The 25,036-nt window shown below is 57.3% G+C and overlaps 1 protein-coding gene across 1 annotated transcript; it reads right to left on the minus strand.

The window, feature by feature from the left end:
- Nucleotides 1-236: 236 nt before the first annotated feature.
- F8 (coagulation factor VIII) lies at nt 237-22,486 on the minus strand. Its single transcript, XM_013183804.3, has 26 exons — nt 22,085-22,486; nt 19,186-19,310; nt 18,769-18,891; nt 18,323-18,535; nt 17,231-17,302; nt 16,738-16,845; nt 15,462-15,683; nt 14,943-15,192; nt 13,853-14,027; nt 12,781-12,874; nt 11,930-12,141; nt 11,440-11,590; nt 11,093-11,302; nt 7,203-9,858; nt 6,641-6,806; nt 6,256-6,462; nt 5,500-5,728; nt 5,205-5,387; nt 4,889-5,005; nt 3,609-3,680; nt 3,252-3,337; nt 2,981-3,136; nt 2,055-2,199; nt 1,416-1,564; nt 944-1,120; nt 237-703 (listed from the first exon to the last, which is right to left on the minus strand). The coding sequence occupies exons 1-26, from the start codon at nt 22,231-22,233 to the stop codon at nt 548-550; spliced, it is 6,603 nt and encodes a 2,200-aa protein (XP_013039258.3). The 5' UTR covers nt 22,234-22,486; the 3' UTR covers nt 237-547.
- Between the last annotated feature and the right edge of the window lie 2,550 nt (nt 22,487-25,036).

Genomic DNA, 25,036 nt, shown 5'->3' on the forward strand with positions numbered 1-25,036 from the left:
GGAGGACCAAAGCCCAGTGCTGAGTCAGGTTGTGCAAGCGCTGCCTCCAGGCGAGATCCGAAATCCCCACTGGTTGTGAAATGTGCCCTGGGGAGGGGAGCAGGGCCTCCGCCCCCAGCCCTTATCTCTGCCACCGCCTCCTGCAGGGCTGTGCTTGTGGAAAACAAAGCTGAGGAAGGATCTCTGGGGCTAATTAATTACTAGCTGCTGGTAATGCTGACTGAGCCCCTGGGGACTCTAAGGTTGGAGAAGAAGAGAAAGTGCAGAGATACTGGAAAATTACTGTTTAATTCTTCAGCATTATGCCTGACTACATGGCATGTGGTAGATGAGGGGCAGGTAGACTGATGACGAACCATCTGCCCCATCAGCAGGAGCCACCAGCATGGCCAGGGCTCCTGGAGCAGAAGAACCTCTGCTGATGCCACCAGCACCTCCTGGACACACGGAGCGAGCACAGCCCTGCGGGGCCAGCTCCATGAGAGTTCAGTGTCCAGCTGGACGTGGGTCCATGGGCTGGCACTGCCCGTGCCTGGCCCTGCAGCCATCAGTACTCCTGCTGAGTGTCACAGCCAAGGAACTCTATCCGCAGGGCGATGTGGTTGTGCCACTGGCGGGGGTGTATCCTCACGTAGCGGGCAAAGAGGGGTGGCTCCAGCGCGTTCATCACTGTGCCGGTGTGGTCTTTGTTTGCCTTGAAAATCTGGAAAGGAGAGAGAAATCTGGGGTGCTGCTGTCTGCTCTGCTGGGCTCTGCTGCAGTGAGCCCGTGACTTGGGGACACGATCAACATGGACAAGCAGCTCTTGGGAACTCTCTAGGATGAAGACAAGCACAGCTCAGCTCACTGCTGTTGCAAAAATGCTGTGAGTATGTTTGCTGCAAAGGGCTGAGCTTGCTGCCCCAGGGCTGCTGCAGGATGGCTGCGGGGCAGCTCTGCCTACCTTCTCCTTGCCGTCCTGCAGGACCGGGCTCCAGTGCACGCCATTCTGGCTGCTGGAGACAGCAAACTCCTTCACGAACATGTGGGTGAACACAGCCTTGGCACCTTGGGTTATGATTGCAGTCACCTTCTTGGTTGCTTTAAAGTCCACCTGCAACCACTCGTTGGGGCTGTTGCTCTGGGGGAAGACAGACAGACTCCCGTTACCCCTCAGCAGCGCCGCCGGCAGCAATGAGAAGGCATGCTCGTTGTAGCTGAAGTCAAGCTGCGCATCATCCCAGGCTTCACCCTCCCCATCAGGTGTCTGGCTGGAGTTGCTGGGGGCAAATCCCCTGCCTGCATGCTGGCAGCCTGCAGGGCGCATGCGGTTGAACCGCTGTTCATCATGCCTTGGCCAGCAGACGCAGCGAGCAGCCAGCCTGCCTGCTGGCATCGCCCCGGCTGCCTGCCTGGGGTCTCCCTGCGTGGGCTACCTTTGGTCTCCACGCGTTGGTCCTCCCCTGGAGGTTGAGGCGGGCCTGGGAGGGTGACCAGCTGGAGAAGACGTTGGTGCTGTAGGAGGACGCGGAGATGCGCTGGTCGGGGATCCCTCTGCTCTCCATTCCTAGGGGCATGGAGCAGCCTGGAAGAGAGAAGCAATGCTTGTCAGAGAGGGGAGTGGGCCCGTCGTGGAGATGCCTCCTGGCTGCTCCCTCCTCCAGCTGCCCTCTGTGTACTTCCCTGGGCACGGCATCTCCCGTGCTTCGCTGCAGCATCGTGGGCCCTGCACTGCTCGGTGCCCTTGTCTGCAGCGTGGCTCTGGCTGGGGGGAGGTGAACTACACCTGCACTCCTCCACCTTCTTTTCTCACTGCTGCCTGAGGTCTCCAGTGGTTCAGGACAGAGCACCGGTGAGAGCCCTGCGCTCTCCTTCTGGTGCTGCTGCCTCTTAAACCGTAATGAGGTTTTCCACCTTTGTTCCCCCAACACCTTAATGCCATCTCCTTCCCCCTCCGCAACTGTTAGGGGAGCCCCGAAACACGAGGAATCATGAAACACGCGGAGCTGGAGCACTCAGCACCCCACTGGATCCGGCCCCAGCCTCAGCGCCCGGTGCCCCGAGGCGGGACGTACTGTTCAGGTCGCAGCCGAGGAGCTCCATGCGCAGCGTGGTCCGGATGCTGTAGTGCGTGGGGTTGATGCGGATGTACCGGGCTATGATCGGGGGGTTGAAGCGATTTTCTTTCACTGCGGTTCCATCCACGTTTGCAAAGAACAGCTGAAGGGAAAGGGTAAAAAAAAAGGGGCTGTCGTACTGGTGGAAAGAGAGCTAGGCAGGACAAGGATTAGCATGGACAAGATCATTTCAGTCTGGCACTTCTGTATCTTATCACCATCCTTACAAGAGGACAACAGCTCAGGGAAGTATTTTGAGATGTGACTCAGACCAAGGGAATGTGAACAGGGCAAGTCAGGGCTAACCATTGAGAAAGAGGACTGGGAGAAACTTGGGGTCCATACAAATAAACTTTTTATATTTTTACCAAACAAAAATAATAATAATAAAAAAATCAGTCCTGGGACTTTTGAACTTGGGAAGAGTTTTGGCCACAGCTGGTACACTTGATGGAGGCTTTTCTGGGTACTTCACTCACTGGAATGACCAGCCTATGTGTATTTAGGTTGTGGGTTTTCTAATAAATAGAGCTCCACCAAATCATCTGCATCTGCACACTGTTTTTAGAAAGCCAAATTTGCCTTTGGGGTCAAAAGAGGTATTCAGGGAAAATCTTTTGCCTACTTCTATATAAAATGCAACATAATCTTAGTGTTGATCTCACAGCCACACAGGACTGTGGAAATAAACAACAAAGTGAAAGAGATGAACACAGTGCTTGCAGATCTATGAGCTGCAGTTCAGTCATCCTGGTGGTGAAGGATCACTCTTCCTGTCCTAACTAAATATCTGGGGGCCCAGGAGATATCTATCTTGGGTACCGAGCTCCCCAGCCCTCATCACCCCAAGAGGCTCCATCCTGGGAAGCCACTCTCCTCCTCACCATCTGGGTGCTGGTGGCGTTCCCCTTGTATTGCCTCCACCTTTGCCCATCGAGGCTGTAGAAGACAACAAACTGGGAGACGTAGAGACTGGAGAGCTTTTGTCGAGCCCCTTGGGTTTTTATGCCGTGAATGATCATGAGACGCAAAAGGTCCACCTGGAAACGAAACAATGGGGTTAATTTCCGACGGTCGTGCCTGTGTGTCCTTCTGCCTGGTGCACCAGCCACTGGCGTGCCCTTGCAGTGTCCCCAGCCTCGGGGCCCCTCTCACCTGGATCCAGGCATTGCCGTGGGCAGTGCTCCAAGCGTTGATGGAGCCGGTGTTGTCCAGCCTGGCCAGGTAAGGGGCCCACTGCCCTGTGAGGAGAGTGCACAGGTATGAGGAGCACAAGGCAGTGCCATGTCCACCCCCAGGGTAGGGCCTGAGCAACACCGATCTCCCAGGGGGTCGGTGGCCACGTGCAGGGTGGCAGAGCCCTGACACGATGGGAGGGCACCCCCAGGTCCCAGGTGGGACCCCAGCGTAGGCACGGATGGAGGGGACCTGCTCTAGCCAAGTCTTGTCCAGGGCACACGACTGGGCTGTGCTGGCTGAACCTGCCCCTTGCCAGCAGTGCCCCCTACTCACCGTACTGCCCCGACGCCGTGATCTGGGAGTCCGCAATGTGGCCTGAGGCCAGCCCCAGGGCATTTTGGCAATCTGCAGCCCAACAGGAAGAGAGGGGAAGGAGAAAAACAGAGAAAAACAGGCAGAGTTGGTTAGACAGGGAGGTTTTTGAGTCTCTCCCAACCTGGCGAGCTGCCTCCAGGCTCAGGAAAGTGTTCTCAAGCCTCCAGGAGCCCCCAGACTCATTTATCTCACACCAAGTGGGAAATCTCATGCGTCTCCGCATCCACTCCTGAATTTTCAAGGTCCAGTAAGTTCTTGCTCCTGCCCTCAATGTCCAAAGCAAAGTTCCCATCACCAACCTCCGGCCAAGCTGGTGCTGTGCTCCCCAGTCCCCAGGCCCCTGACCTCCCATCCCCACGTCCCTATCTCCCAGCAATGCTGACAAGTGGCTCTTCCTTACACCCGTGTCTTGCTCCCGGGCCTTTTTGTTGCCAGGCAGCACCATTTAAAAACAAATATCACGTCGCTAAAGGGAAACCTGCCTGGCACCCCTGTCTGTCCACGTCTCTCTTCTGGTCTGCTGAGCACAGGGCTGTTTGCCTTGTACAATAACTCTTGTTATTAGCTACTTGTCACTTCTTGGCATCACTGCTGCATGGCAAATGCTTCTGGGGGAAAATGCAAATATGAAATCTTAAGCAGATTTTTTAACTTATGGAAACACTTTCTGGCTGACATTTACTGCTCCTTTAGGAAGAGGAGAGGGGCTGTCACGGTGCGATAAAACACCCAGCCTCACAAACCACTTCCCCCAGCGCTATTTACGGTGAGGGAGAAATGTGTTGTTCTGGGGGAAACAGAGACAGATTTCCTGTGCGTATTTGGCAGTTGCTCTCAGGGATGTTTTCATCAGCACGACCTGCCATCAGGCAGCGTTGCGCTCTGTGCCTCAGTTTACCTCTTGACATGGGGTCGGGCCCTGGGCACATCACCCTCCTGACAGCATGGGCTTCAGTCACTGGGGTCAGTGCGTTTTACAGGGGGTCTAGGGACCCTCAGTTTTGGAAAACATGCCCTAGGGGCCAAGATTTGCCGCCCAATGAAGCTGGTCCCCAACCTTCACTGCATCCCGGGCTCTGCTAGAGATGGGTAAGGTGGCAAGGGCTGAAGTCAGGACTTCAGTGAGACCCAGGGGCCCTCACTTAGACGACCCATGGAGAAAGCTGAGAGCCCTGGGGGACAGGAAGCTCAAAGCACGCTGTACAGCAGCACCCAGCCCTGCTGCTCTGGTCACTCACCCAGGTTGTACACGAGGAAGAGGGCACTCATCCCGGCTTGCTGGTGCTCCCCCACTTTGCACTCCACCTGCCAGATCCCAGCATGCGAGGGCCACATCTCCACTGTCCCGAAGACACCTGGCCAGGAATGGAGATCAGAGGGGAGTTACCAGCCATAACAGGCTGCTGTGGTGCCAGGCACTGTGCAGACACACAGCCTGACTCTTCCAGACCTGTTCCCCATTCTTGCTATCCCCCACAGGCTTGGCACACCCTAACAGGCATGGACATGAAGCCACGCAGCTGGGCTGTGCACAGTGCTCGTGCTGTATCTCACCAGGGTAAAGGTTGTAGACTCCCATGTGGTACTCCTGGCTAGTCCTGACGCTGAACATCTGCCCATGAAAGTGGACGGAGTGGATGTCCTCGGTGCTGCCCATGTTCAGGAGGTGCCATCGGACCCGTTGCTGCTGAGCCATCACCAGCCCGGGCAGCGTGTCCCTCACGTAGCCATTGATGGCTGGGGAAGGCAGTGGTCAGAAGCGGCTGGATCACAGGGCGCCTCAAGGCCCCCAGGTTTTCCCATCCCAGTATAGATTGTGGGATGGAAAAGGCAAGGGCAAAGTCCTCACCATGGAAGGAATGGTTTCTCCTAAAGTCAGGGTTGTCCGGCTGGATGTGGCAAGGCGGGCGGCAGTTTCTCTTCATGTTCTCCAGGAAGTACCAGCTCTTGGTCTCGTCAAAGATGGTGAAGAGCAGGGAGAACTCCTGCACAGCCAGCTGCCGTCTGGAAACGGAGTGCACCACGTTTTGGCGGCAGATGATGAGTGGCCCGATGAGGCCCGAGTGCAGGTCCTTCTCCTGCGGGGGAGCCAGGAAAGAAGTTGGAGAAGGACATAATGTTGATGCTTGCAAGCATCACAGCAGCAAGGGAAGTGGTGGCCCTGCCTGCATCCCTGGCCTGGCTGCCACCCATATACAGGGCATGGCATGAGTGGGGTGGGAGGGACACACTGGGAATCCCTCTGTCCCCAGCTACGGAAGGCTGCACAGCAAGTGCTTGTACATGCTTTCAAGGGAAGTGGTGTCCCTCTGTCCAGCTGTGCTCCGCTAGCATCGCAACCTAGGGGCCAAATTCAACCAGATTTGGCAGAGGCTTACAGGGCTCCAGAATGCAAATTCCCTACAAGTCTCACAAAAATGTAGAACTGGGAAAAGGGGGGAAGCCAAGAGAAGACAAATCAGCAGCACGCATTCGTCGCTGTATTAGACACCTGAGAACTACACTGCCATCGGCTGCTCTAAGCACAGCACCACAGGAAAAGCCTTGACCACACAGCCAGGGCCGTGTCACCCACGGTTCACCACCTTCCCGGCCTGCCACCCACCAGGTCCACGTTGGAGAAGTAAGCCCAGGCCTTGCAGTCGAACTCCTGTGTGGTGGGTGCCATCTGGGGCAGGACTTTCCAGGAGTAGTCCCGCAGCTCGCCGGGCTGCACGGCCTCCTCGCCTGACACCGTGCCCCGCAGCTCCTCGTAGCCTTGCAGCGTGGAGTGGAAGGAGAAGGGCCGCGAGGCCATGTTCTTGAACTTGACCTGTGTTGGAGTGGAGGAGAAGCAAAGGGAGGGTAGGAAGGGGGTGGAAGCAGTGCTGAGTGCCCCCACGGGCACTGCAGAGCCTGCAGGCACAGCTCAGTGCTCCCTCGGGCTGAGCAGAGCCAGCAAGGAGGGGCAGGATGTCAGGGGTTATAGGAAACAGGGACTTTCAACTCACCATGATCACGTCTTCAACTTCTGCCCTGATGTACGGCCCGAGGATGCCCAAGTGTTCGTCCAGTTCTCCCCGTATCAGTGGCTGAGTGAAGGAACTGTCCAAGTACTCTCGGAAAACCACCTTGCGGTACTGTCGGAAAGGCTTCCTCCTGCCGCTCCGGGGGTCCCTGCGGGGGTGAGGGCAGTGAAGCAGCATGGGTGAGACTGCCCCTTACAGACAGCAGCAGGGGCAGGGCTGCTGCGGGGCCAAAGGGCGCAGCCACAGGCACCTACACTGAGCTATCTGGGTGGCGAGGGGGCAGATCTGCACCACCAGCTGGGTGATGCAGAGCCTAGAGCATCCCTTATGCACTTGCAAGGATGCTCAAAGACCCTGGAGGTACCGAGCCCCCTGGGTGGAGGTGCAGTGCTGGGATCATCCTTCCCCCGGGCTGCTTGGCACAGAGTGCCTGGCTAGGCCACACAGTCACAGACCTGCAATCCTGCCTGTCCCAAAGTGCCAGCCATGCATGGAGCCATGCCACACCGTGCCAGGGCAACACGTGAGGGGAAGCAACACTTACATGGCTTTTAGGAAGTGCTGGGGTCTCTGGTTCCCATATTCCCACATCACCTCCACTGCTGCAATGAAGTACTGTCGTATCCGCCCCTGGAAGGAGCGCGGATCGTGCTCCGCTTCTTCATAAATGTCAAAATCCTCCATGGCCTGCTCTGTTTCGCTGTAGTCATCATAGTCCAGTTTGTCAGCCTCTGGCCTCAAGTCGTTCAGAGCCTGGTTCTCCCCATGTCCTGGGGCATGGGTCCTCTCCCCCGCCATGCTGCTGCTTTCCCCGTCCTCCTCAGGCTCTCCCCGTTTCCCGGTTTCTCCAAGGACATCCTCCCCCCCGAGCACCTGCCGTTCATCCGGACTGGCTTGCACATGTTGGGCTGGTTTCTCGGTAGCGCTGTGCCTGAGCTCAGGGCCGCTCAGAGGCAGGGAATAGTTCTCCTCAGAGGCCAGTTTCACAGAGATTTCCTCCGGGTTTTGCCCAGAGGTGATCTCAGGCACAGAGCCCTTTGTGGCATTGGCCTCCAGCTGCTGAGGCCGGGGACTGAACCAGGCCCTCTCCAGACCCGGCTGCTCCACGGCATTTGTCTCCTCCTCCATCTGGCTTCTCCCCTGAGCCTGCTCGCCCCACGGAGCCCCCCAGGCAGCCCCTCTGCCCGGCTGCAGCTCGGCCAGAGCTGGGCTCTGCAAGCCCCCAGCGTGCCCCGCTGCCACTGCTGAGACTGGGTCCCAGTTTGAGGCCAGGTCTGCGGCCACGGCACGATGCTGCGGTCCTGAGCTGCCAGCTGCTGGCACTGCCTGTGTGGGGAGGGAGCTGCCACTGCGCTGAGCCCCCCCGCTGCTGCTCGGGGCTGGCCCCCCCTCAGCATGCCTCTCCTCAGCTCCGTCTGCAGGCACAGCCTGTGGATCACCCCTCCCCGGGCGCTGCCTCCCTTCAGTCAAGTTCCCCGTTTCTTCCAGGCTTGGCTGGGTCACCATCCCCTCAGCCCCAGAACCGTGTGATTCCAGGGACCTCTTCTTGAAGCGAGTGCTGCAAGAAGGGGAATGAGGCCCGCACCCTCTCTTTCCCACTGCTGGCTCAGGGGTCTGGCTGGCCACATCCTGCTCTGCTCTGTTATCTGCAGAGGGGGACACCCTGCTGCCACGAGAAGTGGTGCCTGGAAGGCCCAGACCCCGCACCAAGCCTCTGCCCTGCAGTGACCTGGCTTGTCGGGGCCTCCAGCCGGGGCTGCCCATGCTCGGGGCTGGAGCTCCGGGTCCCTGAAACTGCTCAAGGCTGTTTAAGAAATCATTTGGGTGCTGCCTTGTGTCATTGGCCCCAAGGTTAGGTTCAGAAATGACAAGTCTGTCTGTCTCTGGCAGTTCCTTAGTGGCCGTAGCACCCTGAAACACTGCCTCCAGGATTAACTCATCCCTCTCTTCTGTCGTCAGGTAGCTGGAAGGCTCAAGGTCATTGCTGTGTGCAAAGGTGGCTTCGAGAAGGCTTGTGCCTTTGGCAAGTTCACTGGCTTCTTCCGTGCCATTTTTTGCAGGCAAGGAGTTACTCACATCTGTAAGGATTTGCTCTTCTACAGGCCTTCGGGGTCCCAGGTCTGGGAAAGAAACATTTTCCCCTTCAAAAGATTCATTAAAGCCTTGTGAAACCATTTTGTGAGGTCTTTTTTCCAGCCTAGCATCTAACTCCTTTGAGGAATGACTGCCTTCTCCAGTGTGGCTCTGAGACCCAGTGCGAGAAGTCCTGCTGTCCCCTGGCTTGTCTGAGGGTGCTGAAGAACTGGCCAGTGCGAGGGAGGAGTTTGGGTCAGCGCTTAAAGCCAGCTCCGTATTGATTGTCTCCCTTGACTCATGGAGATTTAAGGGCATTTCATCAGCGCTCTGTGAAGATGTGTCTTGAAGTCCCAGACTGTGCTCCAGGTCGTTCTGGTGAAATGAGCTCCAGGTCCCTTGAGGAGAACCTTCACCAGCAGCAAAGGCAGCTGAGTCCCGCAGGCCCGCTGTGTGAGCTGTTGTCTTCTGAGGCTCTGCTTCCAGGATCTCCAACGTACCGCCAGACTGGACCATCATCTCTTTTACTGGCTCCTGTACTTCTAAGATATTTATCACCTTATTTCCCACCATATCATCTGGAGCCGATGTAGCTTGGTGCAGCTGTTTCTGACCTGCTTCGGAGCTAGCAGCACCATGGACCTCTCCACTGCTGCTTGCCAAGCGTTCCCCAGGGGGGAGAGCCCCTTGGTCCTGGCTGATGTTTTTTGACAATTCTTCTTCATCTTCTAAGAAGGATTCATAGGACACTAGATCATAGTTTGTCTCCGGCAGAGGTGGGGAAATATCAGCTGGATGTGGGTTACCCGAAAATGTTGATGTGCCATTGGAAGAGGGACCAGAAATACTGCCATTGCTCGGGAGGGCCCCGTGGCTGGGTTCTGTCAAGCACAATCTTGGCTTCCCCGTCTCATTTTTGGAAGAGGTGACATTGTTCAGCTGCTCACTCACACACGGTCTGCGCCATCTCCTCCTCTTAGAGAAGCCCCTCGGTTGTGGGTCAAAGGTATCTTCTTCATAATCTTCCTCATCAGGGTATTCCTCATGCTGGCACTGAGAGACTGTGAACTTGGCGTGCATCCCTCGGTCTCTGAAATCAGGATTCAGGCACCCCAGTGTCCAAGTGCCTGTCTCGGGAGAAGACAAGAGGACACCATCAGCACACTGCAGTGGGAAATCAGAACTGCCATCCCCATGCCACTCCCTTGCTAGCGTAACCTGTATTTTCAGACAGCCTCTAGATCACGCTAGTAATTTCAACATTTCCAGAATCCCTAGAGCATCTTACAGCCAGGCTCACAAGACATCGGGGTTGCTGGTAACATCAGAGGTGATCCTGACACGCACCACCAGCAGGGCTGGTGCTTCCTGCCAGAGCTCAGCGAGCTGCATGCACCCATGAGGCCCCACCAGCCGCTTGGCGAGAGGAGTTAATGTACTGAGAAACCACAACACCTCCAGGATTATCACCAGCAGCAGAGCAATCACCATTATCCACCCCCAAAGACGTGCTGGTGCTGGCAGATACACCTCTCCCCCAGCCCAGACGCAGCCGTCACGTCTCTCCCACTCGAGGAGAAAGAAATGAAAAGGCTGCCTCTTGCTCACATCCCCAGCCAACGCACTTGCTCTCTGCCAAATAAGTGTGTAATAACCCAGCTCTGACGCTGGAGAGAGCTGTCATCTGCTGCCGGCCGACTGCTTGCCTTCCTCAGATCAGCAGGCGGAAAGCAGAGCTCAGAGGGATGCAATGTTTGGCTGGAATTTAGAAAGCTTCCTGGGTATCTGGATACCCAGAAATACTTATGGATACCCATGACCAGCGTATCAGTGTCGGCTAAATTCTGTGTTTCCTCCGTTAGTGAGGAAATGGGTAATGGCTCTGCTTCTGCAAATACTAAGGGAAAAAAAAAAAAAAAAAAAAAAGAAAAGAAAAAGCTGAGTAGGAGGAAATAAAAACCAAACCCTTCCTAAGACTTCTGTGCATCCGGTGCACCTGTCCTTGCAGAGGTGTGTGGGTAAATGTGATGCCATGAGCAGCACTGGAACCGCAGCAGGGACAGCATTGCCACTGCCACCACATCACTGCAGCCAGCTTACTGGCTTGGCAGCATGACATTAATGCACCCTAATCGTGAAGTAAGATGTAGTAATTTAAACCATTTCTTTGAGTTAAGCTTTGGGGAGATGTAATCACCACCTTTCATTTTGCTGCTCCAAGAGGCTGAGCATCCCTTTGCTTTTGGGGTTGCCAAAATGTGATCTGGTACCAGACTGCAGCATTGCCCCTGCTTGGAGATGCTCACTTCGCCCTGCTGTGATGCCCAGCCCATGGTCTATGGAATAGCCCATGCTACTAACCTGGCTTTTCCACGCTCATGAAGACAGTTTCTCCAGAAAATGGGAAAAGGGTAAGCACGTCCTCAAAGACCATGTTGCGCTTGAATGTGTTTCCAGAGAAGAAGACGGAGAGGAAATCTGTCTGGGCCCCAACGCTCAGGACATACCAGTACACAACTTCATGCAGGCAGAGTTTCAGTTGCAGGTTGTCAAAGACAAAGCCGTTAATAGCTGGAAAAGAGCAGGGTATGAGACATTTCATCAGGACCTGGCTCCCCAGGGGCTGCCGAGCTTCTGCCCATTCCCTGGGGCAGGGACCAGCCAGTGTCTGTGTGGGCTTTGCGGGGAGCCCCCCGCTGGGCACTTACTGTGCATCACGTTGGAGGCATAAAACTGGGGGTCCTGGGTATCCACGTGGGCTGCATCGGTGCAGAACCGCCTGATGTTCTCCTCCAGGTACCAGCTGCGGTTCTCATCGAAGACCGAAAACAGCACCGGCCTTGTCTCATCCGACATTATCTGGGAGGCAGAGAGGGAAGGGCATGTTGCTGGCCTGGCCAGAGCAGCACCCAGGGTGCAGGGTGGCTGCCAGCCCTTAGCCTGGGTGCATGGGGAGCAGTTTACTGCTTTGCACATAAGGTAGGGTCCAGTCTTGGAGGGAAGGGAGCATGCAAGGAAGAAGACAGGGGGGTGGGACTGATGGTAGGGTTGAAGACAACTAGACAACCAAATTTGGTTTTACCCAAATATTTCGCCCACCACAGTTATTCCAGCCTTTCAGCCTGGCAGTTAAGGTGGCAAAGCATCTTCCTTGCCAAGGGAACGTGACGCTTTCTCTGCCACACCTGGAGGACCCACCTGATTTCCTCTCTGGTCCATGGACTTCTTGAAGCAGATCAGGAGGGGCCCAATCAGGCCTGAGGCTGTGTCCCGTGCCGGGTCGACGGAGCTGTAGTAGAAGCGGGTGAGGCAGCGAGGATCCGCTTGCGTTGGCCCATCCTCTGTCGTGACCCTCCAGCTGTAGGTGAAGGACTGGCCAGGGGCAATAGGTATGTCCTTCACGTCCTTAACTGCCAACACACAGCCCAAGGGCACATCTGTTAGGTCAGGACTGCTCCTGCAGGGGGTCATCCCGTTTTATAAAAGAGTTCAGAAAGGAGGTTTCCTGATAGCAGGAGTCACATAGAAAACTACCCAAACTGGTAGTTTTGGTACCAAAAAGGGCTGGTGGGCCACTTTGCTCTTTTGACTCTCCTGAAAGAAAACCTGAATTGCGATAATAACGTGCCACAGACCCAGACCAGCTCTGAGCTTTTCAGCAGCTGCCATCCCACTTCTGCCACTTTGCTCCAGACCCTGCAATTGGACCTGAGCTCGGCACGAGGTGCTCCTGGCAGCGTTCACCAGGGATGGGTGCGATAGGTACTGCTCACTGCAGCCATGTCAGAAAGTGAACCAAACCCATCCCAGCTCCTCGGGTGACAAAGTCCCTTCTTCCAGCCATCACCCAAGCCTTCCTTAGACACAGTTACATGGCACCAGCGGGGACATGAACCAAGAATCGTCTCCAGGAGCCATGGGTCTCAGGTGCTCAGATGGATGAGTTGGGCAGCTAGTCTTACCACAGGCTGGGGGAAGCTCTCCTGGCCCAGGAAAATGGCACTGGCCACCTGACATCCTAAACACCCATGGTCTGCCCACGGCCTTACCTTGAGAGGACTTCATGGCGTGGTACGGCCTTACGCTGGTGAGGCCGTGAGGGTAGATGTTGTACGGTCGGCTTGCCAGATTCCTGAACACAATCTGAAACAAGGAGAGCCAACAGGACATTTAGCACTGCCAGACTGTTGTGAGCCCTCAAGGCTGCCCTCAGGGTGTCCATGCAGGGGGAAAATGCTGGGCTGTGGTATTGACACTGCCCACGTCCGAAAGGGAGGAACCCGGACACATCCAGGACCACAAAGAGAGAGGCAGCACAGAAGAAATGACTGCTTGTTTCTCCACCAGACTATGTTGACCGTCTTTCCGGGAGGTGCCCACTTCGGGTACATTTTGGGAGGGCAAAAAAATGTCATATTTGTGAAAGAGCAGGTTGCTATCTTTAGTCTACCTTTCCATATGGGACAGAAGAGCTCTTTCAATCCAGGAGGCCCTGGAGGGCCAAGACACTGAGTGTGCACAGCAGTCAACAGCTTCAAAGTGCTCCCCACTTAACTGCGTGAAGCCTTTCATTTACGTCCCCAAATAGCTCTGTCGGAGCTTCGCCACAGGCGTTACCCTCAGCTCCATGTGCACAGACACACAGGGAACCCCAGGCAGGGAGCGGAAATATGAAGCTCCTGGAAAGATCCCGTTCCTCCCAGCAGCAAACAAGTCGAGCGGGCAACAGGGCATGTGAGGAGACCCAAGCAGCAGCCCCCAGTACTGTGTGGTAAGAACACTCAGATGGAGAGGAGTGGAGAACGAGAAGGCACTTCTGCCTCAGAAGAAGGTGCTAGGTGCCATGGGTCATGGATTAACTCAAACAAGTCCTAAGATGACTACAGTGAAGGGGGCTGAGCAAAATTATGTGCATTCCTGCTGAACTCAGCAAGAGTTTTAGCTTTGCCTTTCAATAGCATCTCCCTTTCTGTTGAACTTTGGACATTATCAGACATGATAGATCTCCCCAAGGACCTATGTCAGACCACAGCCAAGAAACAAGAGCTATTAGGAGGAATAGCATCAAGCTTTTAAGCTTTCCCCTTCCAGTCTCTGTGTGGAAAACAATCACTCTCTTACCTTAAACTGATCTCCAACCTCCCCCTTCAGGACAGGTCCCAGAATTCCCTTATCTACTTGGTACGACACCTTGCGCTTCTTGAAGGCTGCATCCTCATATTCCACAAACATCACTTTCTTATACTTTGAACCAATCCGCTGAGGGCCAGCCTCCAGGAACAGGCTCGTGGTGTTTCTGCAGGCAAGAAAGAGCAAATGGCCGCATGCAGGATGGCATCCACATGCATCCCTGGCAGCCCAAGGATGGCCCAGCCAACTGCTGTACAGAGGCAAAATAAAAAAGATATTCTCATCCCCGCAGGACACCCCAGCACCCTGGAGCAGCAACCAGTGCTTCTTTGATGGGGAAACGCCTCTACTAGGCTGCTCGTGGGCAGCCTCGGGCTCACGCTGCCCTGTCCTGGAGGGAAGTGGTGACTGGGGGAGCTGAGAGCTTGGCGGGCTGTCCCGTGTCAGGGCCATGAGCGTTGTGTGGAAATAACGCAGCAGAGCAGCTGTCTGTTCTCAGCATCCCAGCTCCTTAGCAGGAGCCAGGCCCGAGCTGGAGAGGACATACCCTCTGGCTGCCCCCTGCCAGCCCTCCCTTACCCCACGGGGGGCTGCAGGTGGCTCTGGGGGCCGGGACGTCCACCCTGGGGCAGAACCCGGTGACCCCGCTGCTGAGACAGCCCCAGCCCACACACCCCGCGTCAGCAGAGTGGCACTGGGGCAGGTGACAGGCGTCACTGCTGTGTGGTGCTGACTAAAGCACAGAGACTAACGGAGTGTGCCCTCTAGAGCAGGTCCTTCTGCAGGGACAGCCACCCACACCTCCGGCTGCGGGCACGTCTCCCAGCCCCGGGGCAGGAAGGCCCACCAGGGGTTGCTGCCTGCAGGGGCTGACCCTGCAGACCTGCACGACGGAGCTGCCTCAGACAGCCACCGATGGTGGCATTTGGTAAAACTTGGTAAACATCAGTTCCTGCCTTCCCACAGCTGGGACAAAGCTGTCCAGGCTGGGCAGAAGGAAAATAAATTCCTGGGGAGAAGGGGAAGACCTGGCAGAGCTGCCTCAGGGAGCAACCCCATGGCCTCGGGAGCTCGCTCTCACCTATCCAGAGATGCCGGCTTCACAGGGGCGTAGTCCCAGTCCATTTCCTCAGCCGCGATGTAATGGGTCCAGGTCACAGGGTCCTTCTTGGCAAAAGAGCGCACTTGGATCACATGGTAAGCTTCCTCTTCTTCTTCTCCTTCTTCTTCCTCGTGGTCCTCCACCTCCTCTGGCTCATCTGACAGCTGCCCCATCTTCAGCAGGCGCTCCTCCAGGCACTGCTCGACCTTCACAAGGGCCTCCATGCCGGCTGGGTTCGGACAAGGGGCAGGAAGGGCCATGCTCACTTACCTGCACAGGTGCTTGCCCCCCCAGGCTCTGCTGGAAGATTCCCTCTCCACTGCTATCCCCACCAAACGTGCCACCACGCAGGCCAACACATGCCATCCCGGTCACGGGCCAATTTGCACATGGATATAGCACGGTTAAGCAGGAATGGCCTTGGAGATGCAGCACCACACAGAGCCCAGGGCATCCCCTGAACCTCTTTTCCCCCAGGCTCTTGCAGGGTCAGGTTACCTTGCTGGTGGGACGGTATCTGGCAGAACATCCGAAACTGACCGGCTGTTCCTGGCATGGTCTGAGCTGTGAGATACGTGGCAGGGGAGATTTCTAGGCTGCTGAGACGGTGGCCCCTCACCAGAAACGTGTGTCCCTCAAAGAAGATGGAGTGCACTTCTGGCCCAGTGCCCAAGCCTATCACGTGCCAGTGGACCTGCTTCTTGAGGCACAGCGTGAGACCTGCCGGGAGGGAAGGAAAGCACCCGGGAGTCAGGACACCTCCGTGTCCATCCCGTGTCCCTGCTCCTGGTGTCATGGACACAGAGCCCGACGTGTGCAGAGCACAGTCCCCTGCCCTACAGGCTTCAGCAGGAGAAGTCACACGTAAATGTGGGCTGTCTGAGCACAACAGAGGGGCAGGTCGCATCACCCGGCTGAAATAAAGCCAGGCTTACAGAACGGCGGACTAGCCCCTGCAAGGGCTTTGGAAAAGGCTGAGAGAAGCGTGCTGACGGGAGCTCACGGCGTGATGCAGTGGCAAGACGAGCAGATGCACTCCCTGGCTCTATAAAACAGGAACAGGGAGCTGGGAAGGGGAAGCGTTTGTCTGATCACGGTGCTGGCAAGCCTCACGCTCAAACACTGCATCTGGGGCAGGGCTGCAGCACGTCTTCAGCAGGAGCTGAAATACCCCAGGAAGGGCAGAGAGAGGTCACCAGGATTATTTAAAGGCTGGAGAAAATTCCTTCGCTGGAGAGTTTCAAAGAGTTCAGTGTGCTTAGGAAATGGGAGAAAACTTGACTGCGTTGTAAAAATATTTTCCTGGGGAGAAATCACTGTGTGACAAAGGGCTCTGCAATCTAGTGGGGAAGGGAATAACAAGTTCCTGGAAACTGAAGCCAAACAAAGTCAAGTACAGAGTCAAGCACTTGTTTTTAGCACTGAGTGCCAAAAGTGACCGGAATAGATCCTTAAAGCCAGGGAGGAGACAGGGGGCAGGCTCCATGCTGAGGGTCTCAGCTCTCCGTTGTCACCTCTCCACCAGAACCTGTCCATCAGACACCTCTCAGGCCAGGTCCCACAGCCACATGGGGGGTGCTGGTGTAGGTGAGGACCTTCACGAGGGGAAACCTGCTGTGCATGGAGCAGGTCTGCTCAGCTCCATGGATCCACCAGGCCAGGGAATTCAGGGGACTTTTGCTTTTGCCTTTTATTGGAGAAAGGTTTGCAGACACGGCTAGACCCTTCTTGCCTCCCACCACCTCCATGCCCGCCCCGACAGACCGGTGCTCACCGGGCAGCGAGCCGTTGACGTAGCCGTTGATGGTGTGCAGCTCCCCCCTGGTGCGGGGCAGGGGCTGAGGAGCTGCCGGGGGGTCGGGCTCAGAGTACCAGCTTCTCCCTGTGGAGAGAGAAGGATGCAGTGTGAAAGCCAAAACCCAGGGAGGTCAGTTGCTCAGTGCTTTTTGGAAATCCTCGGAGACCTGTCCACTCCACGTGAATGTGGTGGTGACTGTTGCACGTGACAAGGCATTTCTCCCCCCCGCTTCAGCCCGTGTGAAGGGAAGAGGGGTGGGAGCTGGGGGCTGCAAGCTCCCTGCATCTGGGGCACGGAGGCAGGAGCTGCAGTGCGGTACCAGGAGCACGTGGGCCAGGGGCTGCGCAGGGCTCGAACCCCTCAGAGGGAGCTGAGCGGCTGTGCCCACACCGTGGCCAAAGCATGCGCCCCAGACCGGGCTGAATTCAGGGTCTGACACCAACGTGGTCAGCTCAGGTGGGGCGGTTACCTTCATCAAACACTGCGAACAGCATCACAACGTCTTGCTGCGTGTCCTGGGTCCCATCGCTCACCAGGGTCCCTGCAAGAGGCCACGGAACGGGGCATTTTAAGATCAGCAAGTGCCATGCCCATCTTCCCAGGGAAGTCCCTTTCTGCCCTCCACAAATCAAGGCCAGGCTGTGGATTGGTTTTGCCACGTCTCACGAGGTCAGTGAATGTCACAGCCCTGTTCCCAGCCTTTCATCCCTAAAACCCCGTGGCTGAGAGCAGCTGCCCCAGCACGCACCGAAGGGGCAGCCTGCCCTGCCTCTCCCTCACAGGCTCTCGGGACTCACTTAGTCACCTGGAAGAGCCCATTTCATCCAGCCCCCTCATCAGCACCATTGTTTGCACTCCTCGTCTAGACTTTGCTTGTCAGTGGAGAAATAGTTTGCGGCGAGTCATCGGGGCCTGCAGACAGAGCCCCGGGTGAGTCGCACCCACGGGTGCCCATTCCTCTCCGGTGACTACACCGGGGTCTGGACAACCACCTCCAGGAGATGGCTCAGCCAGGGGAGACCAGTCCTGCCCCAGGTTCACTTCTTGATGCCGTGCACCCCAGAGATGGTTAACAGTCAAGATTTCCTCATCTCCACGTCCACCAAAGGAAGAGAGAAGGCACAGGTACTGTGGGTGAGGCAGTGCCCCAGGTGTCCTGTCTCTGCCCTTGTTCATAAAAAACTTTCCTTTATGTCTTCCAACAAAATCCTGTTTGGCAAATTGCCCTGGCAGACACTGAATGATTGTAGCTTAGTGAAGCTCTGAAGGAAAGACATTTATGCTTCCACAGAAATTCACCTTATCAGTAGATAAGGTTCGGCTACAAGGCAAAAGATTTCATCTGTAGTCTGAAATTTTGCAAGGGCAAAAATTAACCAGGTTCTCTCCCCTGTAGGAAAATCCAGGGGTGTTTGCCTCCCACACTGGGAAGGAACTCTTTGGGGAAAGGGCCAGCACACTGACCCCACTGCCATGCTCAGCCTCTGGAAGGTGTCTTTGATTCCTCTGCCTCTCAGCTCATGACTGCACCTGACCTGTCCCCATCCTGGGTTGCTCTTACCAGGCCGGCACACGAGCAGGGCTCCAATCAAACCGGAGTTGGTGTCCTTCACGCTGTCGATGTTGGAGGAGTAGGAGTGGGTCAGGCACGGTGAGTCGCCGTCTGTGGGGCCCTGGTTTTGCTGGATTTCCCAGATGTAGGTGTGCGTCTTCCCCGGATCCACCCTGTCGCCCTCCTTCTCTAGCTGGCTGGTCTCATCCTCGTACCCTGCACCTGCGGCCAGAGGAACAGCCTGATTTCACCGAAGCTTTATCCCCAGCACACGGTGGATACAGAAATGCCTCCTCCCCACCCCAAGCCCCCTGGCGAGCCCGACTTCTGCAGGAGATGGCTGGGCTCGGGGCAGCAAGCAGAGCCGACACCAAGGTCGGGGAGGGACGTGCCTCCTCCTGGGAGCAGGAGGTGCAGCACGAGGACTCGCAGCGTGTGGCCATGGCCCGACTCACCCTCTGACGCCTTCCAGTAGGACACCCCGATGGCATGGAGGTTGTACGGGCGGGAGGCCAGGTTCTTGAAGGTGATGACCACTGTGTCATACACTTCTGCTCGGATGGTGGGGCCCAGGAGACCTGGAGGGGGAAGATGGCAAGGTCAGGCAGCTGGGCGGTCAGCAGTGGGGCTGGCACAGCCGCTCACACCCACCCACGGGCCCTGAGGGGCTGGCTTTCCACCTGCACGGTCGGTCCCTCATGTAGCATGGCAGTATCAAGTGCTCCAGCACCAGCAAGGCTCCCGGCACCCCCGGCAGCTCTGCCCAGGTTTTACATATTTCCCACTCCTGGTTGAGGAACGGCTGGCCTTCACCAGCACCCGCCCAGGATGGGTTTGGCCACTGGGCTCACCGCTCTCTGCATGGTTCTTACCCATCCACGCCGGCTTGGGCTTGGGCTGTGTGAAGGAGGCATCGGGGAACTCCACAAACACGGCCTTCCTGTAATGTGGAAGGGCACCGGGTGCGGGGGGCTGAGGTCCCGGCAGCCCTGACACGCTGTAAGAGGAAGGAAAAGCCAAGGCTGATTGCACAGACGGGCTGCAGCCATCCTCTTCCTCCCGTCCCCGCCAGCACGCCGTGCCAGCCCAGGATCGCTCACCCTCGCATCCTCTGTTTGCTGACAGACACCAGGTGTGTTTGGAAAGGTTTTTCTCGGCTCACGGATGCTGACGTGGCCGTGATTAATGCCATGGCATTAGTCACGATGGAAGAAGACACAGCAGCAGGCAGCACGGTGCCACACGCGGCTGCTCTGCACTGCCCGCCCCGTCCCCAGCACCCACAAGTGTGGCAGACATCACCCGTAACCTCTTCTTTCTCCCCTGCTCCCCCTGGAAAACCTGTGCCAGGCAGCACGGCAGTGCGCTCCTGTCTGCACTGCGGCCCAAGCAATGTCTCCACATTCGTTTCTTTTCTGGCTGAACTGGGATTTACAGCCAGCCCCTAAAAAAAACACTCCTTGAAGCAGGAGGATAAAGGAGGCTTGAACGTATTTCACACCCCACTTATCTCCGCTGGCCATTTTTGATCTGTAAGCAGCTTAGTTAATTCATTTTCCATAAGGGATCCAGCACGTTTATCAGGATAACAAAGCCATTAATTTCTCCAGGGATTTTAGAGGCCCGCTTATCAGCCCCAGCCCCAGGACTGAGACCATTTCCAGTAACCAGACAGACCGCCTCCAGCCTTGCTTTGTTTGGAGCAGGAGCCAGGTGGTATTTTTTTCCCCCTGAAGAAACTGCAAGGGCTGCTCTCCTGCTCTGACTAAATAAATCCAGGCAGCAGTTCTCTGCCTGAGTCTTCCTCGAGGGGAAGAGGAAGGAGCCAGCGTGACTAAGAAGTTGAGGAAAGCACGATACACTCGCCCCCAGGCTGCTGGCTGCTGTCAGGAGACCTTGGTTTGCTCACCCCAGGGCCTGAGAACCGTGGGCAGAGCAGGGCTGGAGTCCTTAATCTCTAACTCGCAGCAAGCCCAGCTTGGAGACATATCTGAGACACCAGGGTCCAGTCCTGCTAACTTTGCAGCAAACAAGGGAGAAGCCCTCTGGAGCCGGGGGATGTTGCTGGCACAAAACCCAGCCCCTCTCGGCACGTGGGGCTGGCTGGCAGGAGGTGTGGGGACACGGGGGCTTAGCGTGGGGCCCAGGCAGAGTGACGGAGCCATCGCGGGGCTGAGGGACGTCTGGTCCAAGAGCTGCTGGCAGCTCCCCTGCACGCAGGGTCCCTACCGACTTCCTACCCCGAGGAGCAAAGTTCCTGGCGCGGCCGATCAGCATTGTTAGCCGCAATATCTGTTCATCTCCCAGAGCCAGGAGACGGCCAAGGCCAACACCCCGCGCCACCGGAGCACTCAGACAGCTCGGGGCTACGTGGCCGCCAGTGCCGAGCCTGAGCCGAGACCCCCGGGGCTGTTTTGGGACACACTGCAGGTCGTGTCTGGGGAGAGGGGGAGAAACTGAAATCATGGGGAACGTGCCAGAGCAGCCCCGGGGCTCACGCAGGGCTTTCAGAGGTGCGCCCGGGGTGCTGGTGCCATGAGGGAGAACCGGCGGAGCAGGAGATGCCCCAGGCACGGCTCGGAGGCACTTGGCTCACCTCTGCGTGCCCTTTCTCCGCAGCTTGGCTATTTTCCTGCGTCCTCCCCAAGCGGGAGGAGCAGGGCTGAGGCTGCGGGAACAAGGCCCCTCTGTCACCCTGCCGGGAACCACGCCGCCCAGCCAGCCCCGCTGCCGGCCACGGCTCCCCCGGGAGCTGCGCCCATGGGCAGGCCGGTGCCCTCCGAGAGGGCCGAGGTTGTCTTCTGCCCTGGTAGGAAGGGGCAAACAGCCTCAGGCCACCTGCCCGGTGCCCGCAGGGCTGTCCCACAAGGGGCTGCCCGTGGTAACGTGGCTGAGCAGAGGGAGACTTGCAGTGGGACAGCATGCTGGGTGGCTGGGATGGGGGGGAAGGCAGAGAGAAAACATCTCGTCTTTTAGGCATGCTGGTGGGGTGAGACTTGTGTCCTAGAAGTGGTTTCTGGCTACACAGGGATGCTGGAGGAACAGCCTGGGACAGGTGAGAGGGTACAGGTAGCAGACCCCCCCTCTACCTGCAGAGGAGGCAGCAGTAGGGTGACACAAAGGGGTACAGCTACATCCACAGGGGCACAGCCATCCAGCTCTGCTCCCCGCGCTGGGCTCAGAGCAGCCCATCCACAAACAGCTTTACATCTCATCCCCGTGCCCAAGCAATGCAACAGCCACTTTTCCTTCCCTCTCCAAAGCATTCAGGCGAAGCCAGCATGCTTTCCTCCCTCCTCTTGCTGCCTACCAACACCATTTTTTGCTCAGACGCTAAAAGTTACATTCATTCCCTAAAGGGAAAAGTCCGGCCCCAGCAACATAATGCAGGCGAAGATATAAATATAATGCAAGCAAAGGTATAAACAGCTGAAAGTTAGGTTTTCCCAGGGGTGCAGCAGGAGCACAGCTCCCCGGGCAGGGAGATATGGGGCTCCCCCTCTGCCTCGAGCTCCCCACGGAGAAAGCACTGGCTGGAGAACCAGCCCCAGGCTCCCCGCACAGACTTTAAAGGATCACCAACAAATGGCGTTAAGATAAAGCAGCACAGGTCTGCTGCTCTCCCTCTAGATTTACCCCACCTGTGCATTATCAGGGTTGCACTTAGCGTGCTCCATTTGCTGCCCTACGTGCCCCCCAGACCCAGCATCATGTCCGCGGGGTGGGAGAGCAGCCCTAAGTGCGCTGGAATTGCAACAGAAAAAGCTTTACCCCGCAGGTGTTTGCAGCACGGAGAGCGGGTCGCTGTGTGTGTAGTCCCAGGCGGTCTCCACGGCCCCGATGTAGTACCTCCGGACTTCGCTGATGCTCTCCTCAACCAGGCAGAGGAGCACGAGGCAGCGCAGGGCTCCCGCCAGCATCGCGCCTGCGGCTGGGAACCGCTGCGGCTTTAGGAGGAAAAGTGAAAAGGAAGGGGAGAGGAGAGAAAAGCTTTTATCTTCTCAGCCAGCTGTCGTAATCCACAGGAGAAGGTGATTTAAAGCCAGCACCCGCGGCCTCCGTCAGAGCGCTGGAGAGTTTCCCAAAGGCATCAGGGGAGGAATCACTCAAGCGGGTTAATGCAGAGAGGAGCGTGTGAGCGATGGCCTCTCCCTCTCTTCCTCCAGGGTGGCAGTGACAGGAGGAGAGGAAAAAACAAAGGGAAAGGGAGGGCAAACACGGCATTAAGCTCGGCTGCAGGACCCAGCTGGCTCTGTGTCCTGGCCCGTGTCTGGCAGTGAGGTGAGGAAAGGGAGGGTTGCAGAGGAAGGGAAAGTTAGGTGTGGTCCCTGCCTGGTCCCACCTTCCCTCTCACCACTGAGGGCAGAGAGAAAAGCAGGTTTCGGGCCAGCACCCTGTCTTGGGAGCCTCCGTATCCCCCACAGGTCAGCCCGGGCTCATTGTGGGGCTGGAGCTGCTGCTCCTGCCCCGGGCAGCCCCCAGGGACCAGCAGCTGCCTCCTTTACCTGCAGGCTCCTGCAGTGTGAGAAAATGGCAATTTAGGGCAAAATCTTAAATGACAGTTCAGGAAGGCTGAATTGGATAAGGTGGATTATTGCTAAGGAGCAGGAGAGGTGCTGTGCCCCCTGGCACTGGGAGCTGGCAGAGTGGCTGGTGGCTGCACAGGTGAGGGATGCACGTGCAAACGGGGGTGTCTCCCTGTTCCCCAGGCATCTGCAGCCCAGCAGCGAGGATTTAGCCACAAAACCTTGCTTCGAGCCATGTGAGAGGGAAGTGGTCAGGAGACACCTTGGGATGCCCCTTCCCAGCAGCTCCTCACCCCCTCGTCTTCTCCTATGGTCCCTCCCGGGGTGCCGCAGAACAGCTCGGAGAAGATGCACTGCAACGTTTTTGCAACGTTCCCCCTGTTTTTAAACTCGCTTATTTTGTTTTCATTTTCTCTTTACAAGCCCAGGAAATTCCTCCCAGACGCGCACACGCGTGCTCATGCACACACACGCCTGCACGCGGTTCTGCTCACGACGGCAGGAAGATGAGGAGGAACGCCCTGCGCCGTCCCGGCGTCCGCGGGACGAGCGAGGTGGGAAGGACCCCATAAATCATGCGGGAGGGCAACGGGAGTACAAGGGCAGCCGTGACCCCTTCGGGGACTGTCCCAGCACGTGCAGAAGTGTCCTTGTGATGGGTCTTGGCACAGGCTGGTGCCTCGGGCACAGAAGTAGGGGTGATGGAGGGAAGGGTGTTTTGGGATCCTGGATGTGAATTCTTGGAAGGGGGTGGGGGAGGCTGATGGGGAGTGCTCAGGGATGGGAAGGGAGCTGGGAGCTGTGCCCTGGGTGGGGTGAAGTCAAGTGGGTGAGGTCAGGAGAATGCATCCCTGCTGCCCCGCATCACCTGGGAAAACCTCCAACACCCCAGCCCCACCATGCCAGCGCACCCCGTGGCCATGGGTGCAGGGACACCTCCCCATCCTCACCCTCAGAGCGGGGCCATCCCTCACCGCCTCGCTGGGGACACCCTCTCTCTTCCCACCCACTCTCTACAGCAGCCCCAGCCCAAGGGGAAAACCACCCCCGGGGCTCCGGCGGCAGGTGGGGAGCACCCAAGGGGGGGGGACTCTCCCTGGGACCGCTGTAAAACCCCTGCCAGTGAGGGGCTGCCCGCTGCTTCCTGCGCTCACCAGGGGCTGGCTGATGTGGCTGGGGTGGGAAGCGCTCCCCGAGAGCTGAAAAGCCAGCGAGGAACACGATTCCTCAAGCTCACGAGCCAGTGGCTGGCTCCCTGCCCAGCCCGGGACTCCTTTTCTCCGCAAGGAAGATGAGCAACAGCCCAGCCAGCGTTGTGGGACAAAACAAGCGGTGTGTCACAGGCGGGGATGCCCTGGGTGCTTTGCACCTGGCCCCCGGCCGTGTTTTAGAGCGGGGAGAGGCCGCCGCTGTCGCTTCCCGTGACAAACCCTTCCGATCCATCCGTCCGAGCCATGGTCACCGCCTGCACGCAGCCATCCCGCGGCTGCTGACGGGGACACAACAGCGCGGGGAGCCCTGCTGGCACGGGGCAGCTGCCACGCTGCTCCGTGCAGTGACATGTCGAGGGCATTGTTCAGAGCTGGAGGGGAAGGGGTCACCCTCGGGTCCGGGGCAGACGGCAGATCCGGCTGTGCTTCTGGCAGCGCTTCCCCCGCCGCACGGACGTGACTTTGTTCCAGTCAGCCCGCTTGGGAATCTCCCGGTGTCGCCGGACTGCGCTCACCCGGAAAGGCTGGGAAAGGTGTTTCTTCCAGAAACAGGCAGACAGGGAAAATGTCCCCATGCAGACAAAGCTACCACGAAGAAGGCAGAGTGCGGGTTGGGGTCAGGGACAGGAAGGGACACTCCGGGCACTGGGGACAGCAACATCCCGGGATCACAGAGGGGAGTAGAGCAAAGCTTCCCTTGGGGGCTGCGGTGCCAAGAGCCCAGACGCAGCCAGAAATTAAAGTTTTTGACACAGGCAGGTGCTGGTAAATTGCTGGGTTTAACCATTTCCAGCTACCAGGAGGTAGCTTCCAGGTTCCTGTCCTAGGGACTTAAGAGTAAATGGAGAGACGAGGTCTAACCCGAGGGTGCAGATAAAAAAATGATATTACCAGGATATTGACAGCTGTGGGAAGGGGTGTCCAGGTGGGAGACCGGAGGGCGCGTGGTGAGGTTGCCCAGGTCCTGGTGCTCGCTGCACGGAGTG

Source organism: Anser cygnoides, chromosome 13 (assembly GCF_040182565.1).
Source record: "Anser cygnoides isolate HZ-2024a breed goose chromosome 13, Taihu_goose_T2T_genome, whole genome shotgun sequence".
Classification (NCBI taxonomy): domain Eukaryota; kingdom Metazoa; phylum Chordata; class Aves; order Anseriformes; family Anatidae; genus Anser; species Anser cygnoides.